Source organism: Haemaphysalis longicornis, unplaced genomic scaffold (assembly GCF_048455015.1).
Source record: "Haemaphysalis longicornis isolate Haplotype H1 unplaced genomic scaffold, Haemaphysalis longicornis Haplotype H1 scaffold_9, whole genome shotgun sequence".
Lineage (NCBI taxonomy): Eukaryota > Metazoa > Arthropoda > Arachnida > Ixodida > Ixodidae > Haemaphysalis > Haemaphysalis longicornis.
This window is the reverse complement of record NW_027526460.1, coordinates 65,952,990-65,979,698: the sequence shown is the minus strand read 5'-3', so window position 1 is coordinate 65,979,698 and position 26,709 is coordinate 65,952,990. Positions and strand designations below refer to the sequence as shown.

Genomic DNA, 26,709 nt, shown 5'->3' with positions numbered 1-26,709 from the left:
TTTTTTCCATTGTACTAAAATTTTCATTGTCAACTGTACAATCAATCAACAAATTTTTTATGAAACTGGCAATATGACATTGTAGTAGTGCAAACACACTTCAGTTGCTAAATGGGGCATGCAATAGAAGTGGCAATGCAGCTGAAGTCAAATTCACTCTCTTGACACAAAAGTTCAGTCAAAAAATAAAAGTACAGTTACGAGCAGTATAAAACGAGCACGCCTTGACGAATGGTGTCTATTTGCACAGGGTCATTCAACATATCAGCTGACAGGATGCATTATATCAGGCCCGATCACACTTCAATGTACAATTCACCCCCCCCCCCCCCCCCCCCCCCACCCCACCTGTCCCAATTTGCGCTTCTTGCTAAATCTTGCCTACAATGAAGTGGTAAAACATTTAAAATATATCCCATGCATTGTAGCTCTGTGCTCAGCCAAAGCTGTGTTGTCAGCATATTAAAATAAGGGGGTTCTTAAAAAAAATTGAAAAAGTCACGATTAAAAACACTGTGGAGCCTTTCTGGTCGCAGGCAGTGACCTCAGATGTTCTTCCTGGCAGTCCCGATGTGGCACTGGTTGACCTGGGAGAGCGAACAGACAAGTCTCAAGCCACGGTTTACATTCAGGTGGTTCAGTTAGGCTGCCCGATGCACAGAGATGAATGCAATCAAAGCACAAGGAGGCCCTGAAGGGTTCTCAAAACCTGGCAGCAAGCTTGGAATAACGTGCAGGAAGGGGAGCGCTGATACTAAATTTCAAAGCCAAGTACACTGTTTAAAACACTGTTTATGTGAAGATGCATGGAGAGTACTGGTCCTGGCACAGGTTTAAGACACAGGTCTTGAAGTAATGTTTTATTAATTCGTTTATAATGAAAATCACTGTGCATGTGTGTTTTGCCTTCATTTCAAAGATGTAATTAGTGTTGAAGTGGCACAATTATTTTTTGAGTTAAAGAAAATACCGAAGCCTGACCAAGTAATTTCTTACGGGCTGTTAAGGGGCTTTCTAGTCAAATTTTTAAAAAGTAAATGGCGTGTACTTGCAGGTTAGGACGTGCCATGCATGCCGATACTATTTATTACCTTAAAATTACCTCAATTAAGCAGAGTGCGGTGTTAAGAAAACTCGAGGTCATATTGTTACTCACAACATTTACCTGAGGCATAGTGAGCCAATAAAAATAGCATCAGCATGCATTTCATTTCCTTCCGAATTCAACGGTATAACGTTCACAGAAATCCTTTGAAAAAAGACAACCTTAAAACGCCTAAGCCTAGGCACATACGCAAAAAAAAGTGAAGACGAGAAAATCGCAGTTGAAGTTTTAGTAGAAGTAACAGTTTTATCTACTGAGATAAAGAAACTCTTTAGCATGTAGCCTGCTATTGGCTAAACACGAGCACACCAAGTTTGCTAAAATCAGTTGATGGGAAAATTATAAAATCCTTTGTATACGAAAGGCACTTGGCAAAAAAAAAAAAAAAAAATTGAAAAGAAGCAAAGCCAGAAAGCCGCTTCTATTTACATGCCGTTGGCAGCATGCCGTCACTAATTGACAAACAGGGCTTAGGTGACGATTGAGTACCACAGCTGTGAACATTGCTTGCCAGAAATGAAGCAGTAACGTAACAAAGCAGCTCCACGTCGATTCGCATCACACGCAATAAGTTGTAACGGAGGGAGTAGTAATGGAATGCACCACACCATTCTGCGACATCCACGCGCTTGGCTAGGTGGGATAACTGATTAATCTACTCGGATATCACGTCACCACTGCACGTTGTGCACAGTGCGAACATTTACCCGTCTCAAATCGCTCATCTGTATGGTAACCTGCCGACGAGGAAGCGAGCACTGGGATGCGGGCGGACCCGACGTGGCATTGTTGATAACAGAATGAATATGCTTCCCACGCACCGTAGGAAAGCACCCTCACGGACGCCATAGCTCAAGTAGAACGCGGGGAACAAGTCGTCAACAACAACAACAACGGCAAAAAAAAAAAAAAAAAACATTTTCACGACAAATCTGTCGATTTCAGCAGATGTGGGCGATACAAATTGATATGGCGCAGATACGTACTCTTGGGTCTGGATATTTGGCTGGACGGAGAAAAAAAATAGCTCTACTTTCCGAAAATGGAGATTTTAAAAAAGACTTTTTGGCCAAACTTCGGTATTCTAAGACCCGCGTCTCCCCTTAAGCCACATTAGGCATCTTTTTGATGCCGAAATAGCTCTACGAATTATGAATGACAGATTATGAATGCAAGGCCAGGCCACAAGTTGGCCATGCACAACAGCACCCATGCCCCACACACTCACCCAATAAAAACTGCCCCATTTCAGTTGCATGACTGTGCTTCACAAACATTGTGTAGCGGTGAAAGCGCTACAGTGGGACTCGGGTCAATGAGGGCCACAGAATGGTAACACCATTTGTGAAAGTGTTTCTTTGCTTCAAAGGGCAGAAAGCAGCCAATGCTCCGAGGGGATCACCGGGTGCGCTGTCGACTGCCTCTCGCGGACGTTTCGCAGCTTCTCGGGTGCTCACCTTGGTGGCAAAGCGGAGCGAGTTGATGGTCTCGCCGATGTTCTCCTCGCGGGGCGAGATGCTGAGGAGCATCAGGGCCTTGCTGTTGCCACCAAGGCTGTCCATCAGCAGGTGGGTGAGCTTGGAGTTGCGGTAGGGCACGTGGTCCGCCTGCACCATGTCCAGGGGGCCAACACAAAGGAAGCAGAGACTAACGAAAAGGAAGAATAACTAGTTGGCAATTACCACCTATAAACAGCAATCATGGAGGGAGACAAAGAGAAAGAAAGACAGAGACAAACACAAACAGAGGTTTAACAAAGCACGAATGTCTGGCTAAATGGCTGAGAAGCCTTGTTTCTGCCTTGCACTTGCAAAAGTGCTTTGCAACCTTGGCGCTTTGCTTTGCAATCCACTTGGGTGCTTTTTAGGGCAGCGTTCAAGCCTTTCAAGCGTAAGCTCACGCTGCCGATGCCTCGTGAAGGGGCTGTTATTCCACTAGGGAGGGATCCTCCGTTCAAGCTACCAGTGCGACCAGAGAACCAGCACACCAGGCCGACACCTTGCGGCAGTGGGAAAGACAGGTACGTGCCCCCTCCCCTACCCACCCTGTTGGACAGTGCCAGGATGACGTTGCCCAGGTTGGCGAGCGACCTGTTGATGTTCTGCGCCTCCCGGAGGCGGGCCCCCTCCGACTGGGACTCGGACAGGCGCTCGCTCCCGGCAAGGTCCACCAGGTTCAGACGGCCTGGGACACAGGGGGGGGGGGGGTCGAAGAGTGCGCCGTCACACGTTGTCTGGGGCACTTTTCACGTTTGCATACGTGAACTCTGCAGGCACATGAAACTAAAACTGCCCACTAATCTGTGTGCGAACGAACCAGTACGTGCTCGTGGGATAAAAGTGTGGCAACCAACAGCTCAGAGCAATTCCATTTATATCAGGGGTACGAAGCAGACACGGCAAGGGCTGCACAGCAAATAGGGAAGAGAAACGGGGAGGGAGTTGTGGATTCTTTTTGGAGCGGTGCAAAGAAAGGTAGTGGGGACGTTATCTGGCTATATGTGATGTTAAGCTATGCCAACTGGAGGAGGAGGATTTCTTTGTTCCCGCCTAACCCCATTTAATGTTGGAATTGCTGTGTCGTCCTTCAGAAGAGGCAAGGGGAAGGGAGTTCTGACGTCGTGCCGGGGGCCTCATAATACTTCTAAACCGCGAGTGGCCACTTAGAAAAACAGCGCCAAAAAACGATACGACATGGAGTAAAGACAACCACTGCGCCGACTCTTTACTCCCTGTTGTATTGTTTTTTGGCGCTGTTTTTTTTTAAGTGGCATCATGCACTAACTAGCCCGTCTCAGTTCACTTGTGCAGACCGCAAGTGGCCTGGGGGCCGCACATTGCCACCCCTGATATACATGGTTGCTGTGTACATACAAATAGAAAGAAAAAAAAAAGCAATCAAACAGCCACGAAACGCGCAAACACAAGTTTGGCCATGGGCGTCAGCCAGAACAGTGCTTTAAAAGAAGCTCTATGGGCTATTTTTCGGGACTTGGCAGCCTCTGGGGGTTGGCACACAATATACATATCCCAGATGTCCTAATTCACATGAAATTGAACAGCGCAGGGACAAAACTAAGAGTAGAGGCGACAAACACGGGCCCGTGTTTGTCACCTCTACTCCTAGTGACATCCCTGCGCTGTTCAATTTCATGCAATGAACCAACTAGCCCAGTTACAAATCCTCCTACAGTTCCTAATTCACAGCAAGACTCCAAAATAATTGCACAATTCGCCTTAAAAAGTGCGCCCCGCCCATTAAAGGCCATGGCGAGAAACGCCTCCAAAAAGGCCAGCAATGCCGAGAGACATCGCATCGTCCGACATGGCTGCAGGCAGGGCGCCGTTCTGGACACCGTGTATAGAGGGTGGTGGGTGCAGACAGGAAATTCCAGGCTCGTATTTAAGAGGGAGTGGAATTTCGCTTCGGGTGCCACTGAAGACAGCCCGTTGGGAAAGCAGAGCCGAGCACCCACCCCTGCAGCCCAGGCCCGTGTGCGTGTTCTGGCCCACGATGTCCAGGCGGAAGACTGAGTGGGACCGGGACGACCGCTCGTTGCACTTGGTGGCCGCCACCGCCCGGTTCTTGCGGGCCCTCCGCAGGAGCTGTGTGATCTGCAGGGGTGGGGGGGGGGGGGGGGGGGGGGGGGGGCAAGGGGACTCGCATCAGTGCTGCCTGGGGAAGCACAGGCACCGGCAAGTTGGCTTACTCGCATGGCCAGCTTTGCCAAACAGCTTCTGTGCCGAGACATTTACACAAATTGCGCATACACACAACAGAGAAAACCTCCTAGGAAGGGGACACACTGCTCTTAAAAACAATCTTTTAATTTTTAAGTTAACTCTGAAACTTGCAAGTCTTGCTGCTTTTCTTCCACCGATTTCGAATATGCCTTCGTTTTCTGTGCAAGTCAATTACTTGCCGAGATAATTACTCTTTCGGAGGAACGATAGACATGTTGGTGTTAGTCATAAAACTTGGTCATCAAACTAATGTTTATATTTTCCAGTAGTATGAACCCTGGTTAGTGCAATATGAAAATCTGATTTTTGATGCACCACTTGGAACTAATTTTACAGCTCATTAAACTTTGGTGGCACCAGTGGCAGCAAGGAACCATTTAGGGTGCCCGTTTCAAACACGAAGGTTTAATGAGCAGTAAAATTAGTTCCAAGTGGTGCATCAAAGAGCAGATTATCTTATTGCACTCACCAGGGTTCACAGTATTGGAAGACAGATTAGTTTTATGGCCAACATTGTTCCTTTAAAAACGACAAATTATCTCTCATCATCTTGGTAACTACGCAATTGCCGTACTCGGAAAATAATGGCATATTTGAAATGCGCGGGGAAAAAGCAGCAAGACTGACAAGTCTTAGAGTTCAGTTAAAAATTAAAAGAAATTGTTTTAAGAGTTATGTCCCCCTTAATAAAAGGGACAGACAATTGATTTTAGCAGACTATGTCCAAGCTCATTGAAAGCCAGCGTTTTGTATAGTGGGGTAAACACAAGGATTTTTTCAGCAAATTGCGGGAAATCATTTCAATTTGGCACTCAACTGAAAGGCGGCGGCGTGTTGTTTCTAAACAAGACACTACCAAAAGTTGTTTTCAATGCGCAATTCTAAAACCACATAAAGGAACAGAAAACACTGCACTATATCACTATTTTAGGTATTTAAGTACTGTATTTTCGCGTGTATAACCCGCACCAAAAATGCGAAAATGTCACTGGCAAAGCAGGGGTGCGCATAATACGAGGGGTTTTTCCCTTTAGTGCAGCTTCACAGCAATGCGCATTGTGCCGTAAAGCTCCTTTGCAGTAACACTGAGTAAGCCTTTAATGGCAGCGATTGCACAAAACATTCAAGGACAAGGACAAGGACGAAAAAACAAGAAAGAAAAATACAACTGAATTTTATTAGTGAATCACGACTTTCGTCTTGCGGTTAGTGTATTCTACTTGCTAAATATACACTTGTTCTGCCTACATAGTATGATGCGTTGCTTGAGCAGTAGCTACAGTGCAGCATTTCCTGTATGAAATGTGCAGGCAATACGCGAGGATGTTTTTCTTTTTCGGCGGACTGAAAGTGGGGGTGCGGACTACAGTCGAATCCACTTATAACGATACCGCTTATAACAATATATCGGATATAACGATAGACAACGATTGCACCGTCCAATTTTGTATGCTTTCTATGGTAAAATAACCCGCTTATTACGATGCTCCCGAGCCGCGATATCGGATATAGCGATTGAATCCGCTTACCGCGTGCGCCGAAAATGCGAGCTGCCGCCGGCGCTGGCGCCGGCACTCGGCGCCGAGAGCACGCGACGCGCCTTGCATCCCGTCTACCCCTCAGAAAACGAGTCGACTGCACCAAGCGAGAGGAGGAGCAACTTTTCCTCCCGACTCCCCTCCCGGAGCCGCTGCTTTGGCCTCGTCCGCGCTTCCGGCCGAACCAACGTTCGGCTGGTTCGACCAGTTCGGCTCGCACTGCTCGCAGCTCGGAAGTTTCCCTCGCCTTTTCTGCGCGCCGAACTGAGTGCTTTTTTTTCTCCGCATCTGCCTCCGTTCAACATTTCACCAGTTTCACTGCGGAGTCGGACTGAACGTTCGGACGCCATGGCCGATTCGCCTGCGGCGCTGCGGCGAGCATCTAATCGCCTGGAGCAATTAGATGCTCTCGAAAAAGATGTGCGTCAGCTTCGCGTGAAGCACTCAAAGCTGACTGACTATGGCTTTTCTGCAAACGAGTAGTTGCACTACCTCACTTGCATGCTAATAAAATGTTTTGATCTCTCTTGTGGCTTTTTTTTTCTCGACCCGCTTATAACGATTATCGGTTATAACGATGGGATTTTCTTGGCACTTGGATATCGTTATAAGTGGACTAGACTGTATATGCAGGGGCGGGTTATATGCAAGAAAATACGGTACCTATTTTTACCTCGCGTACACTAGTTTTGGTTATCGATTCCAAGGCTGCAAATGCGGCAACGCTACACCAGGGCTATGAGGCGTGCCGTAGTGGAGGGCTCCGGATTAATTTTGACACCCTGGGGATCTTTAACGTGCGGAAAATCTCCAACATGGGCATCTCCACTTTTCACCCCGATCAGAAAAGCAGCCGTAGAAGCTGGGAATCGAAAGCGCGTCCTTGGGCTCAGCAGCACAAACAGTTGAAAGTATATTGCTGCTCGGCTCACCAACATAGTTGCCAGCATTCGTTGTGGCAGCATGCGCAAGGGTGGTGGATCTAAAAAATTCCACTTTCACACGTCTTTGGGCCCTGTCAGAGAGGTTTAAGGTGTTCCAACTGAGGTCTTTTCCTTTCGAACGGAGACCACATACTCCACAAAAATACAGTGTGTTGTTTTAACTAAAAGCACATCCTCGAAGGGTATGTACCAACAGGGCTTTAATGTATTGTAGACGCACGTAGAGCAGGAACTGGAGGAAATAACTGCTTACAGCTGGCACGAAAAGTGGGCCACAGTACAGAGATATGATGTTACCTGTGCTTAGCTGGTCTTCTGAATCCAAGGACTCTTGGACTCTCGGAAACCTAACTCCCCTGTCACACTGCAGATCTAATGGTGTTACCTGCTAATGCAATTTGTTTGGAGATACATGAGAATGCCGAATGACATTTGACGCAGAAGGCATTAGGAGAGCTAATGAGCTCCGAGAACACCTTTTCAGTAACTTTTGAATCAAATGAGTAGACTCCACAGCAGTGGCCTGTCACAAAACAAGGAAGTTTCACAAAGAACCGAAGAGAAGTTTGTCGAGCGACGTTCAGGAAAGCTTTTTAGACAAAGGAAAGATGGAAACACCGCCACTGCAAAGGTACGCCACATTGCTGCTATCAAAGTAGGATTTGTTGCAGACTTGTGTATGCTTGCGAGGTGTATTCATGCCACCGAGAACAGCGAGACACTGTTTTATTTAAAAAGTTTCGTTTTGTTTTCACTGTAACGGCAAACACACTACAGAAGCATTTAGGCTGTTATCTTGCAATTGTGCAACTTCGCTAGCCAACACTGGTGTCCGACATTTCTTTCACCGTATAGACCTGCATGGTCAAGTCTAACGTAACTCGCTTTGAATGACAGATTCGACGTGCGACAGAAGGTAGGGTTGCTTGGAGGTCAATACTCCTAGTAACTGCAACTGACACTTGTGAAAGCTAAAAACTTTTGCTGCAGTTGAACGCGGTTAAATCAAGTTGGTCAAGTGAAAGCCCAGCTTACGCACTGAGAGTGTGCAGTGAATGTGCAGACAATTGCACTGCGAGACAAAACACAGACGCTGCTTAGTGCAGTCAGTGCTGCAAGCACGAATGAGCAGTGAAGTTTCATGCAGCCCGAGCCTCCTAGTATCATTTTCTGACAGCAAGCGTATTTACTTTGCCTATACCCCCCTCCAAACCGCACCCTGTAGAACTCCATTTAAGCGCGCGAGGCGCTGGTTTGACCTTGACTGACCTTGGAGGTCGGATTGATGGAGTGAGCCGCTTTCTGGGTGCGTACCTGGAGTAATATAGCTTTCGCCTTAAAAATCCTACTCGACCTCCCCGCACCGGTGGGCGAGTGCGGAAGGGGAAGAAAGAGTGCAGACCTGCTCGGCGGAGGTGACCGGGACCTCGGTGAGGCCAGCCACGGTGACGGGCCCGTCCTTGTGGGCCATCTTGAGCTGCAGGGAGGCCTGCTGCTGCTGGGGCTGCTGGGTGGCCAGGAGGTCCCGCAGGGTTTCATTGTACACCTCCACGAAGCTGGCCACCATGGTGTACTGCACGAGGGGGGAAAGGGGTGCAATCAGGATCCTCCGTGAGGGAGGAGACAGTTTCCCCATGGCCATGCACCAACTCCTCAGCAATGCTACGCTTCCCTAACACTGAGCTGGAAAGGCAGAAGGGCCATGTTTCGAGCATTCTACGAGCAAAATGTGCTTTTAAGTGTTCCTTGTAACAGCGAGACTTGTAACTGCAGCGTAGTCCAGCAGTGTGCTGACAGAGCAAAATTAATAGCAGGGACCCCATTTGAATGTAAACTTGCATCCAAAAAAGAAGCGCAGTGCCCACCCCTACGTTTTCTGGGAAGCCACATATTTACAGAGGACTTTGGGAAGGAGATTTCGCATTGTCCGATTCCTAGCATTTCAAGGAGTACATGCATGCATTACAAATCCACCACCTAGCTCCTCCAGAGAGAGAGAGAGAGGGAGAGATATGGGGGAGTAACCACAAACTTTCTTTCCTTTGAAATTACCCAATGTTTGAATGGAGGTAATCTGCTCTAAAAGAAGTGGAGTGGCCAAAAGCCAATTATATGGCCCGACTAGCCGTGCATACAGGGCATATTTGAGAGCCCCGGTAGAGACGCGCTACTGACAGCGGCTTACATCCACCCTCACCTCGCAGGATCAGAAGAGGTAGGGAGAGGAGGAAGAAGAGGAAGAGAAAGAAAGAAAGAAAGAAAGAAAGAAAGACAAGTTAGTGTGCGAGCAGACAGATAAGAGGAAAGAGAGAAAGAGGAGGAGGGACGCACCGTCCAGTGGGGCTGCGAGTGCGCCACCTGGAAGACCTGGTGCAGAGCTCGGGGAATGAGCCCCCGCTGGTCGTCCTCGAGGGCGAGCTCCCCGGGCGGCCCCTCCATGGTGTGCGTCTTGCCCGCCCCGGTCTGGCCGTAGGCGAAGATGCACACGTGGTACCCGTCCAGGGCACTCTGCACCAGCTGTGACACCTCCGTGTACACCTCCGCCTGGCTGGCGCCCGAGGGGAACACCCGGTCGAAGCTGAACTCCTGCGACGTCTGCCGCTGCGTCTGCACGAGGGGGTGCAAAGCATTGCCGCCACTGGAAGGAAAGCAGTCGCCAGCACCATTCTCCCTCTGAAGAGGATTGAGACATGTAGCCAGCACCGGTCATTTGCCGTGAATGAGTGCGTCTCCTTAAGCCACACTGTCACATGAAGCAAAGAGACTCGGTCACTCGACCAACTCGACAGTGCGGACTCCGTGCTTGGGGGCCAGCCTTCCCGCAACACCTGATACAGCAAAGCATGCGTTCTTATTGGTTAGTGTTTGCTACTAGAGCATGGCCATGCTCTGCTACCTTGGGTTGTATTTTACACAAAGCCCATTGACACTTATTCTTTCGCTTGCTGTATCAGCAAGCTTGACGGGGAAACGGCGAAACTTTTCAGTGCCCTTTGAAGACTGTTCTTGTCTCGTAGCATTGTCAACATAACCCGATATTCCCAGAAAAAAGACCAAAAACAAATGGGAGGAAAGCAGACGCCGCAGTATTTGATTCAGCGATACTCATATATGCATGTCACTTCGTTAACTGCTTCTTCACCATAAGCCACAGGGTTACCCACAATGCACAGGGTCATGCACCTGGAGGCTTTTGGAACGCCTTTCACCTCCTTCACAGTAAGCCAATGACATGCTCGTGCCTCAGAAGTTCCACCTTTACCCATCTTGATCATGCAGATGCATCCAAGGTGGCCCTACTCAACCCTCGATAAGCAAGCCTAGCTGCACACAGCCATAGCCCCGGGTTTTCAAATTATGAGCAATATTATAGCCTGTGATGCCCCTAATTTTTTTTTAACAAGAAATGACAGCAAACTACCTACCAGTATATACACTGCCCTCCCGAAACCACTTACCAAATATCTGGCCTTGAAGCCCAGCTGTGCACTGCTAGAGTCCCTTGTTTTCTGAAATGTTGCCGTTTTGTAATGACCCTCTTTTTTTGTTGCGACAACCAAGAACGACCAAGTAACATTGTTTGCAGCAGCCTTTGGGAGCAGGCTACCAAATCTCTGGCCCCTGTCTTGAGCACAGAAGCCTGGCGTGCCCAAGGAGGCAAGCAGGCAGTGGAGGGGGAGAGAGGCGCCCACCTCGAGGTCCGTGCGCAGCACCTCAACAGTCCTCTGGTCTGGCAGGGCCAGGAAGGGCTGCTGAGGGGGACGCTCGGAGGGCAGCAGCGGACGCAGCCGGCAGAACACCCGGATGTTGCCCTGCGCCCAGGCAGCAGGCAGCCACAGTCGTCAGCATGCAGCAGAACCTCACTGACACTTCAAAAAAACAATCGAGAGACAAACCTGACCGTTTAATGCCTTTTTCACTTGTACACGTCTGTCACCATCTGCTAGCGCATGCTGTGGCCCTTTCAGAGCAAGTGCTATATTTCTAAATATTTCCAACTTTTGTCCGCACTGGGATTGTCCTTCGCGCAAAAAAGTAACTCTGCACCGCTTCCACGCGGACTACGGCCTCAGCATGTGTGGCCGCCGGAGATGCCACCTCTTCCTCCCTGCCTTCGCCGCCATCTTTGTCAGAGGCTACGTCCAGCGCCGGTGCTGCTTCATGGTGCGATTCGGCCATGACTATTTCTTCCAAGGTTAGCGTTTCGCACGTTGGCACGTCGTTATACAGGCGACATTGGCTAGAAGCAGCCGTGTGACCAAGTGACTCCCGCAAGCCCAGCACTGCGAGAAAGCCGCTACGGTGACCCAGGCAGCATGACCATCGCTCGGAGCCTGCTTATTGCGCCTTGCGTGCCGAGGTTCAGTCAGCACGCACGTCGCCACGTTTTTTTTTGTTCGCTGTAAAACGAGTCATCCAGTTGCAGCTGGATAAAATTTTTGAACTTTTGCACAGACTTACCAGAAAAAAACACAACGCTTAGGGGCATTTTTAGTTTTCGCGATTGAGAGCGTAGTAACGGGGTACTCATATGAACCGGGAACGTGTGAACAGGGCCATGACCCCAGTCTGGGAATGACCAGTGAAACCAATGCTTCAGTGCACAAAAGCCTACCACGGCTCCGACACCATCTTTTAGAGAGCTCACGGAAGGGACTTGCATCATTTCTTTGCTGTAGCTAGCGCAGATAACTGGGTTCGTACACTGAAACAGACATGAAACGGACAAAAAAGAGAATTCCACCCAAGGTCGTTAAACAAAGTATGGCTCGAGCGAGCCCCCGACTGGCTCAAAGTAGACATCTTGGCAGTGACAACAAACTTTCTGGACATCTCATTGGACAGAGGACTCGCAAGGCCATTACGCCACGACTGAAATGGGAAAGGTTTCCGACCAGCCAGTGCTGGCCTTCGACAACCCCAACCCCACTGTCGTTCAGTGAGACTAATCACTCTATCCCTTTCCAAAGATCGAGAGAAGCGCAAAAGCAACAATTTCTCACAAACACTAAGTAAATGCATCTACGAACAATCTAAATGCATAAATGCATCTACGAACAATCTAAATGCATCCTGATATGCGATTCACGAGAAAGGAATACTATTGTACTCTTCTCCATGATCGATGCCTGTATTGTCTTATCCAGAAACGTTCCTTTTTCGCGATTTTTAACTGACCGATTTAACACAATAGAAGCTCCGTTTCATGCATACAGAGTCGTCTTTGCGGCTTATCGTCTTGCAATTTGTATCGGGATGCTTTCAAGAGTTGCAGGCGCTTTCTGTAATCATACTCCCTCCGTAAAAGGCCATGCTTCACTGCAGACCAGGCAATGTGGGGAAGCCAGCTTAGAAAGGTCCAAGCTTACGCCGATACCCTGAAAGTCTGCTTTACCTCTAAACACATATGCATTGATGGAAAGACATTTTTAAGGGGCGATGTGGCAAGTAAAACAACTTTTTATTTATGGACCAAATGGAATCAAGTTAGAAGCATTTATGTAGCTAACCACTCTAACAACAAAACTGAAATCAGTTTAAGGATACCTTCTATACTTTAAGTTAGAAGACCAATTACCTGAAACTTGCATTCAGCATAGTTAACTAATTTGGCAAGAAGTCAACAAGATTTTTGAGTCAGAATCGCCACGAAGGTCTATTCTGTGCAAGGAAGCTATTAGATTGCATTACCTCCTTTAGGCATAAAGAAAGAACAAAAAGTTTCACCTTTTTGAAATCGGAAATAGTTTCATATGAAAAAGAAAGTGGAACTTTTTTTTGGATACCTGAAGGAAATAAAGCAATAATCAAATAGCTTCATTGCACAGAATAGACCTTCCTAGTGATGCTGACGTAAAAGTCTTGTTGACTTCTTGCTTAATTATTTAATCTTGGGACGGCTCTGTGAAGGTAATTAGTCTAGTAACTCAAAAAGTATAGAAGATATTTTTAAACTGATTGAGGTTTTGTTGTTGTTAGGTTAGTTAACTACATAAAATTGAATTTGAATAAATTTACGCCGTCTTATATCAAAATATGAACCGGTTTATGGGAAAACGCATTAGTTCTTTGACAGGACACCATCGGTCCCACTAAGAAAGCTCTCGCCTTAAAATGAGCGCCTCACCTTCAGCTCCTGGAGGGTGTTGTGTAGCTGCCGGCGTTCGAGCTCCCCAGCATCGAGCTGCTCCTGCTGCTCTGCCAACCGGGCCTGGCAGGCAGCCAGGGCCGACTCCAGCCGCTCCTTCTCGGCCGTCAACGTGGAGCGCTGGGACTCCAGGGACTCCTGCACCGACTGCCCGAGGCCACCACACATGCCCGCTATCAGTCGCACAGGAGTTTTCATCACGACACCAGTGGAAAAGTGGAAACATTCCAACTGGGTTAAACAGGTGGCAGGCAGAGTGAGTGCCAAACTTTCTTCCTCTGTCAAAACTGGCAGTGATGAATGTTCGGGCTGCTGGCTATATATGCATCGATGAAGATGATGGGAGCAATAGTGACGGGAAACAGATTCTTGGTCAACCTCCAGTTGTGATGAAGACTACAATGAACTTGTCCGTTCATCAGATAAGCGAATCAGACCCCGATCTCGACAATGCGTGGTCAACCCCGCTCCTTTACAAATGGTGACCGGAATAAGTGAAGGTTAGTGTGTACTACATGAACTTGCACCTTTCAAAGTAGAAATCTGCTTTTCAGAAGGAATGTAAACGAGTCTAATCCAAAAATAAACTCCTGGACTATTTGTTAAACTGCAAGACCTACAGAGAAGAAGGCAAAAGTTGTCCCACAGCAACGAAACAGCAGAGAACGAATGAGCACAATCAACAATCCTGGATGCGCATCAAGGATTCACCTCAAAGCAGAGTTGCAGACAACCACACGCAAACTGTCGTGGCCAACTGCAAATTGGGCCACCATTATTTTTTGCGAAATTCCTCTACCAATCACCAGTGAATGCTTTTCACTGCTTTGCTTTGAAGTGTTGATGGCAGTGCACAGCAAGTCATTGAAGACTAGTTTTGGGTCTTCCAACTCTTGGACTACTACAAACAGGAAAAAGTGTCAGTGTGAGCTCACAGCTCTGCTAAGAACAGGCATTCCTTCAGACTCATCTTGCTGCATAGTCCTCACATAACAGCTGACTTCTGCCACAAGTCACATGCTTATTGCCACATCTCTCGCAATGAAGTAAAGGCCCAGAGGCATTTTATGGCAAAGCTGTACATAGCTACTCTCACAATGGAAGTGGATGTCCAACCAGCGTGTTGCATCAATACGAAAAAATTTCAGCTTTCAGTATCCCGTGAATGCTCTGTAGTTCTCAACATAATGTAAGTAACACTTACGATTGTCATCTGGCACCGTTACAACATATTCAAAATCAGGCTCTTCGAATCATTACTAACAGCTCATTCTGTGCTAACGCCCGTGTTTTGCTTCAACAGAACGTCATATCGGTTAAATTTATTCTATTACAACATAGCCACGTTTTTGTTTCAACTGCGTGTTAATGCACCGTACCAATTGATTGACAGGGAACTATTACAAAATAACAAATCCACCAGATTTGCAGCCAACGAAAATTACTTATTACCCATAGTACGTACCAACTATGGTCCGATGACATCCGCTTTTTCAGCAGAATAGTCTTTCAGCAGAACTAAAATCTTCATCATCATTCTTTTCGTTCAAACACTTGCTAAAAACGCAATTCTTGAAATGATGAATGTATTGTTTTCATTATCTGTATTGCTATGTTACTGTTCATTTCATTGCCCAAGTTTTCAGAGTTCAGCTAGATGGTATGTGTAATGCAAGGGTATACTTAATGTATTTTTTGCTGTCAACCTTTTTACCTTGTTTGCTAGCACAATACTAATTCAATGTGCAACATGTATTTTTTCTCGCATTTTTTGTTTAACCAATTTCTTCACATTTTTTATTCTACTTTAGCGCTGCCTAAGCTATGTTCATTGTTTTAAGCTACTGTTTTTTTTGTTTTGCTGCTTTCTGTGTATTCTTTATTTTGTATTAATTAATCAAGGGTCCCGTTGCAGTCTGTTGACTTTGGTACCCTTGTGTGTATACTAACTTGTATGTATTTCACACCGTTGGAAATAAATTGAAATTCAAATATCTTAAAAAAAAAATCGCTGAAATGGACCGCTAACACAGCTGCAACATGTAGCCAGGTTTAGTCTACTTCACATAAGTATGTACTTCACAGTGAAGTTATAGTTCTGGAATTCTGCCTGCTGTTCATACGTGGGCTTATATGGAAGAGAGGGAAGACAGCCTCGCGTTGGTCCGCTTGAATAAAACTAATCCTTTCAAGTTTCATTCAGCCAATTAGCTGGGAAGTATCCTCGATTGGAAATTACAAACAAAGGCAATTGGTGTCGTGCACTCCTTGGACTGCGCCCAGCCTTGCTGGTCATCCTTCACAGGGTGGAAGGGCACGCAATTTCCTTTGCAAACATAGAACGTCAAAACGACCCTTTTCAAAGCAGTGATCAGTGCATCGCTCACCAGCAGGGCAGCCCGCTCCGAGCGCAGACCTGCCAGGGCGCCAGTGGCCTCCGCCAGAGAGTGGTCCAGTGCAGTCACCGAGTGTTGCAGGGTGGCCACTTGCAGCTTGGCAGCGCTGAGCTCCGTGGAGGCTGCCTGCTCCTTGCTCTTCCACAGGCTGGAGGGAGGGGAGGGAACAAAATGGGACTACCGCATTTACTCGACTGTAACACCACCACAAATGTAACGCAAGGGGCGACTTCTTGCTGCATCAAGGCAAAGAGAAGAACCGCCATAGCACAAACACGAGGCCAGCGGAGGCACACAAAAGCAGTTTTCAGTGCACTTTTTGGCAACACGCTGCCAAAATGCAACACTGCCATTGTATATAAATCGGTGTGTACACGTGGAACATTCCTTCAGAAGCACTGCTTGGTTTTTGTGCTCAGCCATGCATTAGAGCACACCTGTGTTGACATTCGTGGTTGCAGGCGAACACAACGCGCCGCTTTCTTTCACATTTACCGTTTCATTCTCTGCTGATGCGAAGTTCTCGAGGGCAGAAAGCACCACTACATAATGCGAGTGCGGGTAATATACGAGTTGATGCCACAGCCAAGAATCGGGTTTAAGCGGGGCAGACGACTTATGCCAGCGTTTGTTTCCTGTGGGCTGTGGGCGCGATGTGCATTTGCAGGGACAGCAGGCCCCGCCATGACGTTTCCGGTGTTGCCAATCTAAGAAATTGCCCACTAAACTTGGCTGTGAATACCATCTAAACAGCAATTAATAGAATATGAGGCTTACTGCACCAACGCTACGCGGGCGATGAGGTGCGTTGTAGTGGAGGGCCCTGGATTAATTCTGACCACCTGGGTATCTTTAATGCACTTGTTTCCTCTCAACTCGACCACGGACTACGCAACAAAAGCTGCGCGCTTTCTCTCAGAGAGGGGGGCGGCTCGCGGCATTCTACCGTATTTACACGATTGTAAGACGACCCTTTTTTTCAAATTTGACAATCCAATGTTGGGGGGTCGTCTTAGAATCGAAATCGAACCATGTACCGCTTGCAACGACAGGAGAGACAAGAAATCAGGGGTGCTTCGAGGTGTGAACGGCTTTGCACGCTCATTTCCATGGTTACGGTAACCATTTCATACATTCTGGCGTCAATAAAAATGATGCACCTTTTGTAAGTTGGACCTAGAGCGGCTAACCTCCCACTATCGCGTTCGGAAGTGTACTAAGCAACGTGATACGATAGTGGCTACGTTTGCACCGTGCATTGAATAAAGGGATTCGCTAATACTCATTTTGTTTATTACAGACCCCGACGATAAAGCCGGTCGTGTTAGAGACGAACAAAATGCTTCGTGAAAGCGAGTAACGCGCTCACGGAAATTGCGAGCGGCTGCTTCCGTCAGCCGCCATGTTGTTTTAATCACGATCGCGCGTGGCTGCTGCCGATTGCTTCGATTGTCATCTCGAATAGTTTCCCGCTCAACCCAAAGCGCATAGTTTTCCGCGTGCTTATACAAAAGCTTTTCTTTCTTTAGCATCTACTGCGCGCATTACGAGTGCCTTTATGACGAGCGCACGGCTCTTGAGGGAGCGCCGATAATCGATGGAAGAGCCGCCGTAGGGGGGTATTGGTAGTTGACGGAAGAGCTTCTCTTTGTGATACAATTTTCTAAGCGGGCGCGTCATTGGCGTCATTTCGTCAGGAAGCCGCGAACTTACGCCAAGCGGGCGTGTGAGGAGAGCCTCCCTGGCTACTGTGTGCGGGTGGGTCCTCTCCGCATGGGCGGCCGTACCACGCGATGCCGTGGTGCGGTCGTTCGCGAAGTGTGGACTCACACTTGACGACGACGTGCTGTGGGACTGCAGCAGCAATGACGGCAGCAGCACCAGCGAGGACGACTCCAGCGACGATGAGTAATCCTCCGCAACCACGTGAATAAATTTCCCTTGTGTAAAATGCGCACCTTTTTTTTTTTTTTTTTTTTTTTTTGAGATGCGATTTTGGGGGGGGTCGTCTTACATTCGAGTCGTCTTACAATCGTGTAAATACGGTATATATCACAGGCTGGAGAGTTTTCTCCTTTTCTCTGCAACATGAAGGGGCCATTTCTGGTCTGGTGCCACAAAAAAGCCGGCATGACTGCCCGCTCGCAAGCACGCGCTCGGGCTGGTAATGAATTTTTGAAACAATAAATGTTTGTTGTCAAGTGGTCTGGTTGAAAGAAAAGTATTGAGCTCATCACTCAAACTCCGCACGCACTCAAAACGCAAAATAAATGGCAAAGCTGTGTGTACAGGATCTGGCATAGAAGAGGTTAATACACAGTGCTGATGACGGCAGATCGTCACAGGAAATATGAGAAATCAGTCGCGAAGTTGACCAATGACAGCCAATCGGACAGCCATGGCCTCAATGACTTCGTTAAAGCCACGCCAGGGGTGCATAATGAGGAGACTTGAAGAGAGGGCAGTTGGAGATTTGAGTGCTCACCGCTTCACACGCACGTGTTATGTTTGGCTCAGGTATTCCTGGAAGTGTAAGCTAAACGTTGTGCAGGTTTACTTGCACTGCTCGGAGAGTGTTGCAGGGTCCCTTTCAGCGTTTGTGAGCGACCGAGTTAAGAGTTTGAATGAGCAAGCAAGTCGGAAACAAGGCATTGCCGGTGCAAGGAGGACCCAGCAAGAAGGGCGCCACCCACCTGAGGTCCTGTTCGAGCTCTGCTATCGTGGCAGCCTGCTGCGTGGTCCTCTCCTGCTCTGCCTGCAGGGCTGCACTCAGCTTCTCCACCTCTTGCAGCTGAAAGGCGCATGGAAAGCCAAGGAGGGATTGGTCGAGAGAAGGAAGAGCAGAGGGGGAGTTGAAGTGATACGATGCCACTGGAGAACATGCCGATTTCAGGCTTGCAGTACTCCTCACAGTGGCAAACAAAACTAAAAAAAAAAAGAACTAACTAACATGTGTACAGTTACGCAAGATCAACACAAGTACTGCATACATCTTTACTTGGCCTCTTTTTTTTTCAGAAAATCTCAGCAAGGGAGCACTGTAATTAGAGCAGATTATGCATGAAATCTGCCTAGTCAGAAGGCACGGGTTAGTTTGCTTACATCAGATACCTTGCAACTAAAACTACATCTACGTTCAAAAAGGCGCAAAACCAACACAGTATTAAGCCTGAGGGGTAAACGAACAGGGTAGTGCCCCATTTTTTTTTTTTTTACACCTCAACCTTCACGCCATGTCGGTTTAAGTCCACGTTGCAAAAGGCACAAAACATCGCCCAGCTTTCCGTCTGGACGAGATTACGTCGCAACTTCAAAGAAACATGAAGAGCACATCTTTGAAATGGACACGTCAGAATATCGCCCACACTGCACATTTAGGCTACAACTATCCGCTGCAATAAAGAAGTCTTTCTCTTTACTTTGAGATTAGTGCGAGTGATTCGGAAGATGCAAGTGGACGGCTGCTGCAACGGTGCAGAGCGGGAGCAAGTGCCGGGCTTACCCGGACGCTGCTCTGCTGGCTGAGCTGCTCCTTTTCGCCAGACAGGCCCTGCATGCGCTCCTCCAGGTCCCTGATGAGTCCCTGGAGGTCCCACGGTTTGCGCTTGTTGGCTGCAGAGGGTGCCAGGGCTGCTGTGGATCCACTCACCGCTCCCGATGCTGTTGCTGCTGCTCGGAAAAGAAGGAAGGGCACTCCATTTCAAGCTCAAAGCAGTGCAATACGGGAAAAGTACAGGTTTTCCCGCTCAATTTGATCCAATCGCCAGCAAATTTAATCCAAGAATGAAAACGTGGTATTCCTCGATGCCTTACATGCAAAATATATGTGCAGCTAAATGGATATTAACTAACACCCGCAGACCAGGAGAGCGATCTCGTTTGATCTGTAGGTGGTGTGTGGCGATCGTCTGCGAGATCGTTGGAAGTATCGTCTGCTCACGTACCGTTACCCCAGCAGATTTGTCAGCGTATTTTTTCGCGAGCAGATGACACTTCTGTCGCCAGCAGGCAATATTTTCGAGTATCTCGCAGATGATATAATTTGGAAATAATGCTTAACGCCGCAGAAAAGCACTCAATTATTGAAAATCAGAATGCAAAGGGCATTTAAGTAATGTGTCATTATCAAAGGAGCTTCTGAAGGCACTGTAACTCGAAGATCAGACGATACTTCTGACGTGTGTTATCGACGGCGCTTTCGCAGACGATCAGCTCACAGCAACGGTCGGTGCGTGTTTGTAAATGTCCATGAAGCTGTTTGCATAAGATAGTTAGCACATATGGATCAAGGAACACCACGTTTTCACCACGCCACGCGCAACAAAGTCCTCAAAACTGTGCCTGATTTCGCACAAAACGTTCCTGAAGAACCAACCTAACAACAGCTGGATTAATTTGACTGGTGATGGGATTAAATTTGCTGGCACTTGGATTATATTAAATTGAATTTGGATTAAATTGAGTGGGAAAACCTGTACTAACAGTGACTAGATATCCACTCACTGAGGTATGTGGGAATCTCGCAGGCGTGTGACCAACATTTGAAACATCAAAGCATTCATTATTCCCTTCAGTTCCGAGCACAATTTTACTGTCTAGCGTATAAAATCAAGTTTTTTTGAATGATTAACAAAGGACGATCCACTGCTTGACATGCATTGTGAAGCTCCGAGACACTCATTTTTAAAGCTTGTTGGCTTCATTGCACCCCGCCAAGCCAAACATGCACACGAACCGGCGTATTCAATGTCATGTTCGTTCTAAAGAAGGCGAGATAAAGTGAAGTTCCGTTTGCTGAAAGAAGTTGAGCCAGAAGTTCCCCATGTCAGTTACTCAATTTCCTTGTCATCTTGCCGCTACAAATCTATATGCAGCCACATAGGCCAGTGAGTATCAGTTTGTTAACCCAATGACTCAACTCAGTGCACTTTTCGACAGGGAAAAAAAAGAAAGATTAATGCATTTATGAAAGAGGGTAGAGTGCACAAAGACCCAAAAAGAGGGCAGGGCATCACTTAGAAAGTGGCCTCTTGCATGTTACACCAGGAACACTCGATTCTGACAAGCGTGAGCAGATCTTTCAGCATAAAAGTCAACAGCATGCTATTGCCCCGTAGCCAAGAACGATGCAGCTTTCTTTCAACAAAAACGGTTCATTGGAGCAAACTTGTGCTCCAATACAGATAGGAAGTAAACAAGCGGAGAAAAAGTGGTCAAGAAAGCGACACGCACAGTAAAGGTACATTTGCACTTGGGGCTCTGGCACGCCGCGTGATGAGGTGGTGCTCACACCTACAACAAGCGATGATGCAACTGCGTTTAACGGAGCTGCTACCTGACCTGTACGACTTCCTTGGTGCTTGCACCATTTGCACTCCAAGAAAAATACGTTCCACTGGCGTGACAAAACAGGTAGAAACCACTCCAGAGTGCATGCTACTACCTAACCTGGAACAGTGCTGAAAGCGTTGCAGGGGGCGGGAGGAGCCAAAAATAACGAACTCAAGCAGGCTCTTTTCAACATTACATTGCAGGAAGAAACACACGTTTGCTTTCATGCCACAACCTCGGCACTGTGCCACAACATTCGCATCCCAACTGTCAAATCCCGCTTCTTTTCAAAGACAAAAGTTCCGACGCCTCTGAACTCCACGGTGTTTGCTACTCACCGATTGAGGTACGAAAAGATTGCACGTCAGCCAACCGTCTTGCTACCCACCCATATAGCTAATACAAAGATTACTCGCTTTTACAATTGAAACGCGCTTATCTACACTGACGAGTCCCACACTGTTCGTTGATTCGTGCACACGTGCACTGGAGCCAGTGAGCAAAGAACGGACGTGCACGTGAAGTTGCTTGCTGGCCCGACCTACGCCGTTGGGAATTCCAGATGTAAACAAACGTTTTGCTTCCGGCTACGTCGGATCACTCTGTGGCCATGAGTGGCTATCAGGTTTTGCGACCTCACCGCATGTCGAGGGAATTCGGACCGAGAGTCATCAGCTTCGCCGTCACAAAGCGACGAGAAGTGACGGCCGGCTCATTGCTTTGCGGTGCCACCACGCAACGTGCTAAGTCGCAAGAGGGAGAATGTGCCCTAAAGTTCTGGCGAAGGGAATGCCACGGCGTTTACTCTGCGAGCATTTACCTCTTCACGTAAAGCTTCCGGGAACCGTCGAATTAGATGCAGAACACAGGTGATCAAAGAGGTTTTAGTTTAGCGACGACAGGGTGAATTGCTCTCCCTATCAAATCGGACAGCTTGCGCGGCGTACAAAAGAAAGGGGAGGAAAACACTTGCTTCGTTTCGTTCCCTTCGCTTCGGTGCAGCCGGACAACAAAAACATAAGTAAGCGTAACTGATAGCATGTGGGACTCCGTACACGAGGCTATGCACGTGTAGCACGACTTGAACATGGCAGCTGTCTCACCTTTGGGCCGTGCACCGGTGCTTGCAGCAGCACTTGGGACGTTGCATGCAGAGCCGGCAATGTTCCTCCGAGACTTCCCCAGGGGCACTGGGATGGGGCCGCCTGGCCGAGGGCGCTTTGCCTGGACTGGGGCTGCAGCCAGGCGCTGCAAGCAACAACACCCGATCATGCAAGTGCCGAGAGGGACCCAGAAAGATGCACATTTTGAGAATTGTCAATTGCCACGTAGGTAGTGGTATTCTTGCGCCGCATTAATCTTGTCATGCAGTTTGAGAACAGTTCGAGGAAGTGCAGGTTGCGACAAACACAATAGAGACTAAAACATCGTTAAGCAAGCGCTTGAAAAAAATTCGCGTGAGAAGCGCACAAGATTTAAGGGGTGGGGAGAGGATATGCGAGCCCAGTGCAAAATTGTAGTATGTGAGTAAGTAGGTGCACTAAGGAAAAAAAGAAGCCTATATTCTTCCCCCCCCCCAAAAAAAACACCTAGACGACTAATATTACACTTGAGTACAAGCAATAAAGCTATGTTAATTTTGCACAAATATTTGTGGGTGGAATGATGGGTGGAGTAGACTTACAAAGAAAAGCCTCAGAAAAACAGTGTTATGGGTGGAAACAAAATGCACCTGGAATGCTTTGGTAAGCAGCTTTAAAAACGCTTGATACACAACAATGCCTCCCTCCAAATTCCACACATAAAGAACAATACAATAAATCCGCAGCAGATTCGTTTTACTCGCCAGTTCGTAGGCAAATAAACACAACCGCTTGCTACCAAACAAGCAATAATAAAGCTGCATTGAAAGTGCGTCAACACAGATTTAAATTTCCCGCCTGGCACGGCATAGATGTAGCTTACCTGGTTTTCCTTGACTGACATGCTGCTCGCCACGCGGCGCAGCCCACCCACCGCTGCCATTGCTGGTCGCTTTGTGGGAGACCGAAGCCTCCGCTGTGCTGGGTTGGCAGCCTGCAGGAAAGCAAACAAGTACGTACAGTCTTGGCCACAAGTTTGCAGGCCAAGTAAGGAAGGAGTTAATAGGACACAAAGAATTCAATACACACGCTTTTCCCTCGAATGGGACAAATATTGTACGCCAGAAAAGTGGCAAGAGCACTCGTTTCTGTCGTTGAGTAATTTGGCAACACTTGAAGTTAAGGTTTTGCTTCGAATTGTGTGGCTAAGTGACTTTTGACTAAGACTACCTGGCATACAGATTGAAGTGCTAAGCAGCACTGCTCGTGTGTCTGTGCAAGAACAAAAGATAATGCAACTGACAATTCCAGCGAGTGCAGTGAAATGCACTGAATCATACAAAGAAGGAGCATGCTATTATGCATCTACTCTGGAATAGTGGCACCAGAAATGTCGTCCCAGTCAACAGAAAAGAGGCAGCCTGGTTTTTAGTCTAGTCCTTTTGGTTTTCAAGCACAGATTTACAGGAAACTTCAGCGCCAGTTTGAACATTGTAGCAACAGTTCAAAGTGGTTATTTTGTCATCGATGTTGGACTGTATTTGCGAAATGGACGGCATTTGGTAAAAAGAAAGGCTCACCTTCTGGTCTGCCTCACCAGGCAGCGGCTCTTGTGCTGAAAGAAGAAAAATTGGGGCAAGTTTAGAGGACTTACACAGACCACGGTTTGGAGAAAGTATTAGAGGTGGAAGACACTGGCCAGTTGGAAGAGTGTACATATAATGTTCTGGATTCTGGACAGGATTCTGGCTTACTTATGACACTACTCTTCGAGTTCCATGGTTTGGTTGGAATGCACAATTTCCCTACCTAACCAGCAAGCTGGAATGTTTGCCAGCCTCTAAATTTTAGAATCTGGGGGGTTAACATAGTAGTGCTACACCCAAGCTATCAAGTGCAAGTAGTAAAGGGCTGCGGATTAATTTGCACTACCTGGAGATTTTTTATTATGCCCAAAAATCTTGATGCCCAGGTGAGTTTCCGTTTTTAACCTCTATGAGAAAATTGGCCACCACGGCCGAAATCAAACTTGTTTTTGAGCTTGGCAGCATGGCACCGTAGCCACTAAGACCGCCACCTCTACCGTCCAAAGTCTAGACAGAACTAACTTCTTAACACTGGTTTTTGATACACACTGATGGCATGTACTTACAGACTGCGTTTAGGCAAAACAAAAAAAAGCCTTCTTCCTCCAACTCGCTAACAAATAATTCATTCATTTAGATCATAGAGCTGTGTCTCTTAATGTGCAATGACATCACGCAACACATAGGCACCTTTTCGAGCGCGGACCACATGCGGCCGCCACGCACCGCCGAAAATTAAAAAAAAAAAAAAATGCGACTTATACACTGGAAAATATGGTACTACCCATTTTGCAAGTTCCTTCTGTTGCGATTGCTGCTACGATTAACTACATTGTTAATTTACAAAAGGTTCCTCCCCAGTGCCACACTTCGAGGCCTCTTTCTGCAATAATAACCATGCCCTGTACCTTTACAACATCTTACAATAAATGGAAACAGAATAGCATGAACAATAGTTTTGTGTTGGAAAAAATTACAAGCAAAACAGATGTGTACACAAGGAATAACAGACAAGTGCCACGTACTCTATTTCTTGTGCCCGCATCTTATTTCGTGGGTTTGATTTATTGGGGTTTATTACATCTAGCAGTTCCACCTTTAATCGTTATATCAGCATAAATGGAGATACTTGGTCGAACGAAATTTGGAAATACTAAAAAATTTGGATGCAAAAAACTCGCACTCAAGACAAGTGGCGTAAGAATGCTACACATTAGTAGACAATTCTCTGAATTCCTGCAGAACGTTTTTAACTTCAACAACAAAGCGATGTATTCCTGAAAGAAATAAACTAGGACATTAGGAACATGTCTATATATTGGCAAACCTTCTGGTGTTGGTACACGATGCTTTTTAAACCCACTGATCCGAAAGTGGTAAATCCCAGAAGAATGCGATTGGGCAAGCCCCCTTCAATTGAAACCAACACACCCAATTTTGAAACCTCCATTACAGTTATGCGTTTGCTCAACAAGGTTCACTCGCAAAGCAGGGCTCAACTCAATTCCCTTGTTAAGATGCTCAGTGCAGTATCAACCACCTCATGACCAACACCTAATTAGATTTAGTGGAGTTCAGACATCCGAGACAGCTGAATGAAACCCTGCTTGAACAAACGCAACAGCCGAATCTTCTCGGCCGTAACCAGCACGCCCCGCCCTCAACAAACCGTACTGTATATTAACCACTGAAATGATATTTTTTACAGTGTGCGAATATTTAAAATCAAAATGGCAGCAAATATTGGCGCCCTGGCAAAGAAAACTGACGAAACCCCAAAGGTGCAGGCGAGAATGTCACCAGCGCGTACTGCAAACTATGGTGCAATTCGCCGACCGTCCAGACCTGCCGAAACAGGCCGTAACAGGAGAGCCACCCGTAGTCGAAAGGCGTGGCAAGGTAAACAGGCTTGGAAACCGCGGCGCGAAGAAGTCGGCACAGCAACGCTTCGTTCGTTTCGCAAATACTTCAAATATTAGCCATACTAATCTGCTCGTAGTGCAGCGAAACTTCGTTTTCGTATGAACACGGCACGAAACTGGCATATATTTGAAAAACACGGTCTCGAAGACCCGGTCGACCCGGATTCACTGGTTGCCGTTACAGAGGCGAATTACTGAAGACGTATAGGTAGAAAGGAAAATTTTTTCGCTCAACTAATAGCTACGTAAACGTGGTTTACGATGGAATTAGCAGGCACGTGCGGTGGGAAGCCTACATTGTTCACGGGACGTGCTGTTTTCAAACGCGTGAGGCATTATCCAAGCGAGGCGAAAGGTAACGTCATTAATCCACTGGGAGGTAAACACGCCCCCACAACTCTCCAAGCACAAACTTGGGACACTTGTAGGGATTTCGAAAACTGGAACGGCACAGCCTGCGCAAGAAAGCTCCGGGGAACAGAGCCAATTCAAAACTGACCGGCGCCAAGAGCCCAAACACGAAGTTGCAAAACCTGCCTGGGCAAGAACAAAAGACGTCAAGCCCACAATAGCAAATTAGACACCAATTCATCCACAAATATGCTTTGCTAGCGTCACAGCAGGACGGTACAGTAGCCTAAACCACCACCGCATTAGTCCACCGGCTGGCCGGCATCGTTCCTCGCTCGCCGCTTTGAAAGCAGGCGTAGGTAAAAACCAGCCGTGCACGCTTTAAAATAAACCAGACGATAACGAAACACTTACGTTGGCTCATTAGAAGTGTGAATGTGCAGTCTCCTCTATGTGTGTCCCTGGAATTACTTGCACTGCTCCACTCGGTTTACACTCCACGGCTCCGCAGTTTAAAATTCTGCGGCCATTCCGGCACCGCCTGTCGTTTTATTGGTTAGTGC

General features: G+C 47.3%; 1 protein-coding gene across 1 annotated transcript; it reads right to left on the bottom strand.

Moving 5' to 3' along the window:
- Window positions 1-357: 357 nt before the first annotated feature.
- On the bottom strand, window positions 358-26,709 carry LOC144151579 (kinesin-like protein KIFC1). Its single transcript, XM_077682685.1, has 15 exons — window positions 26,561-26,709; window positions 23,868-23,902; window positions 23,171-23,281; window positions 22,309-22,453; window positions 19,377-19,543; window positions 18,568-18,665; window positions 15,866-16,022; window positions 13,458-13,625; window positions 11,023-11,142; window positions 9,662-9,937; window positions 8,733-8,903; window positions 4,581-4,719; window positions 3,150-3,289; window positions 2,563-2,712; window positions 358-587 (listed from the first exon to the last, which is right to left on the bottom strand). Exons 1-15 carry the CDS (start codon window positions 26,568-26,570, stop codon window positions 546-548), a joined length of 1,929 nt encoding a protein of 642 aa, XP_077538811.1. The 5' UTR covers window positions 26,571-26,709; the 3' UTR covers window positions 358-545.

What these genes read in the sequence shown, in the direction of transcription:
- LOC144151579 (XM_077682685.1), bottom strand. An exon ending in ACTCGCAGCCCCACTGGACG is followed by an intron (nt 8,904 to 9,661) that starts GTGCGTCCCTCC and finishes CCCCTCGTGCAG; the next exon opens with TACACCATGGTGGCCAGCTT. An exon ending in TCCTGGCACTGTCCAACAGG is followed by an intron (nt 2,713 to 3,149) that starts GTGGGTAGGGGA and finishes GACATGGTGCAG; the next exon opens with GCGGACCACGTGCCCTACCG.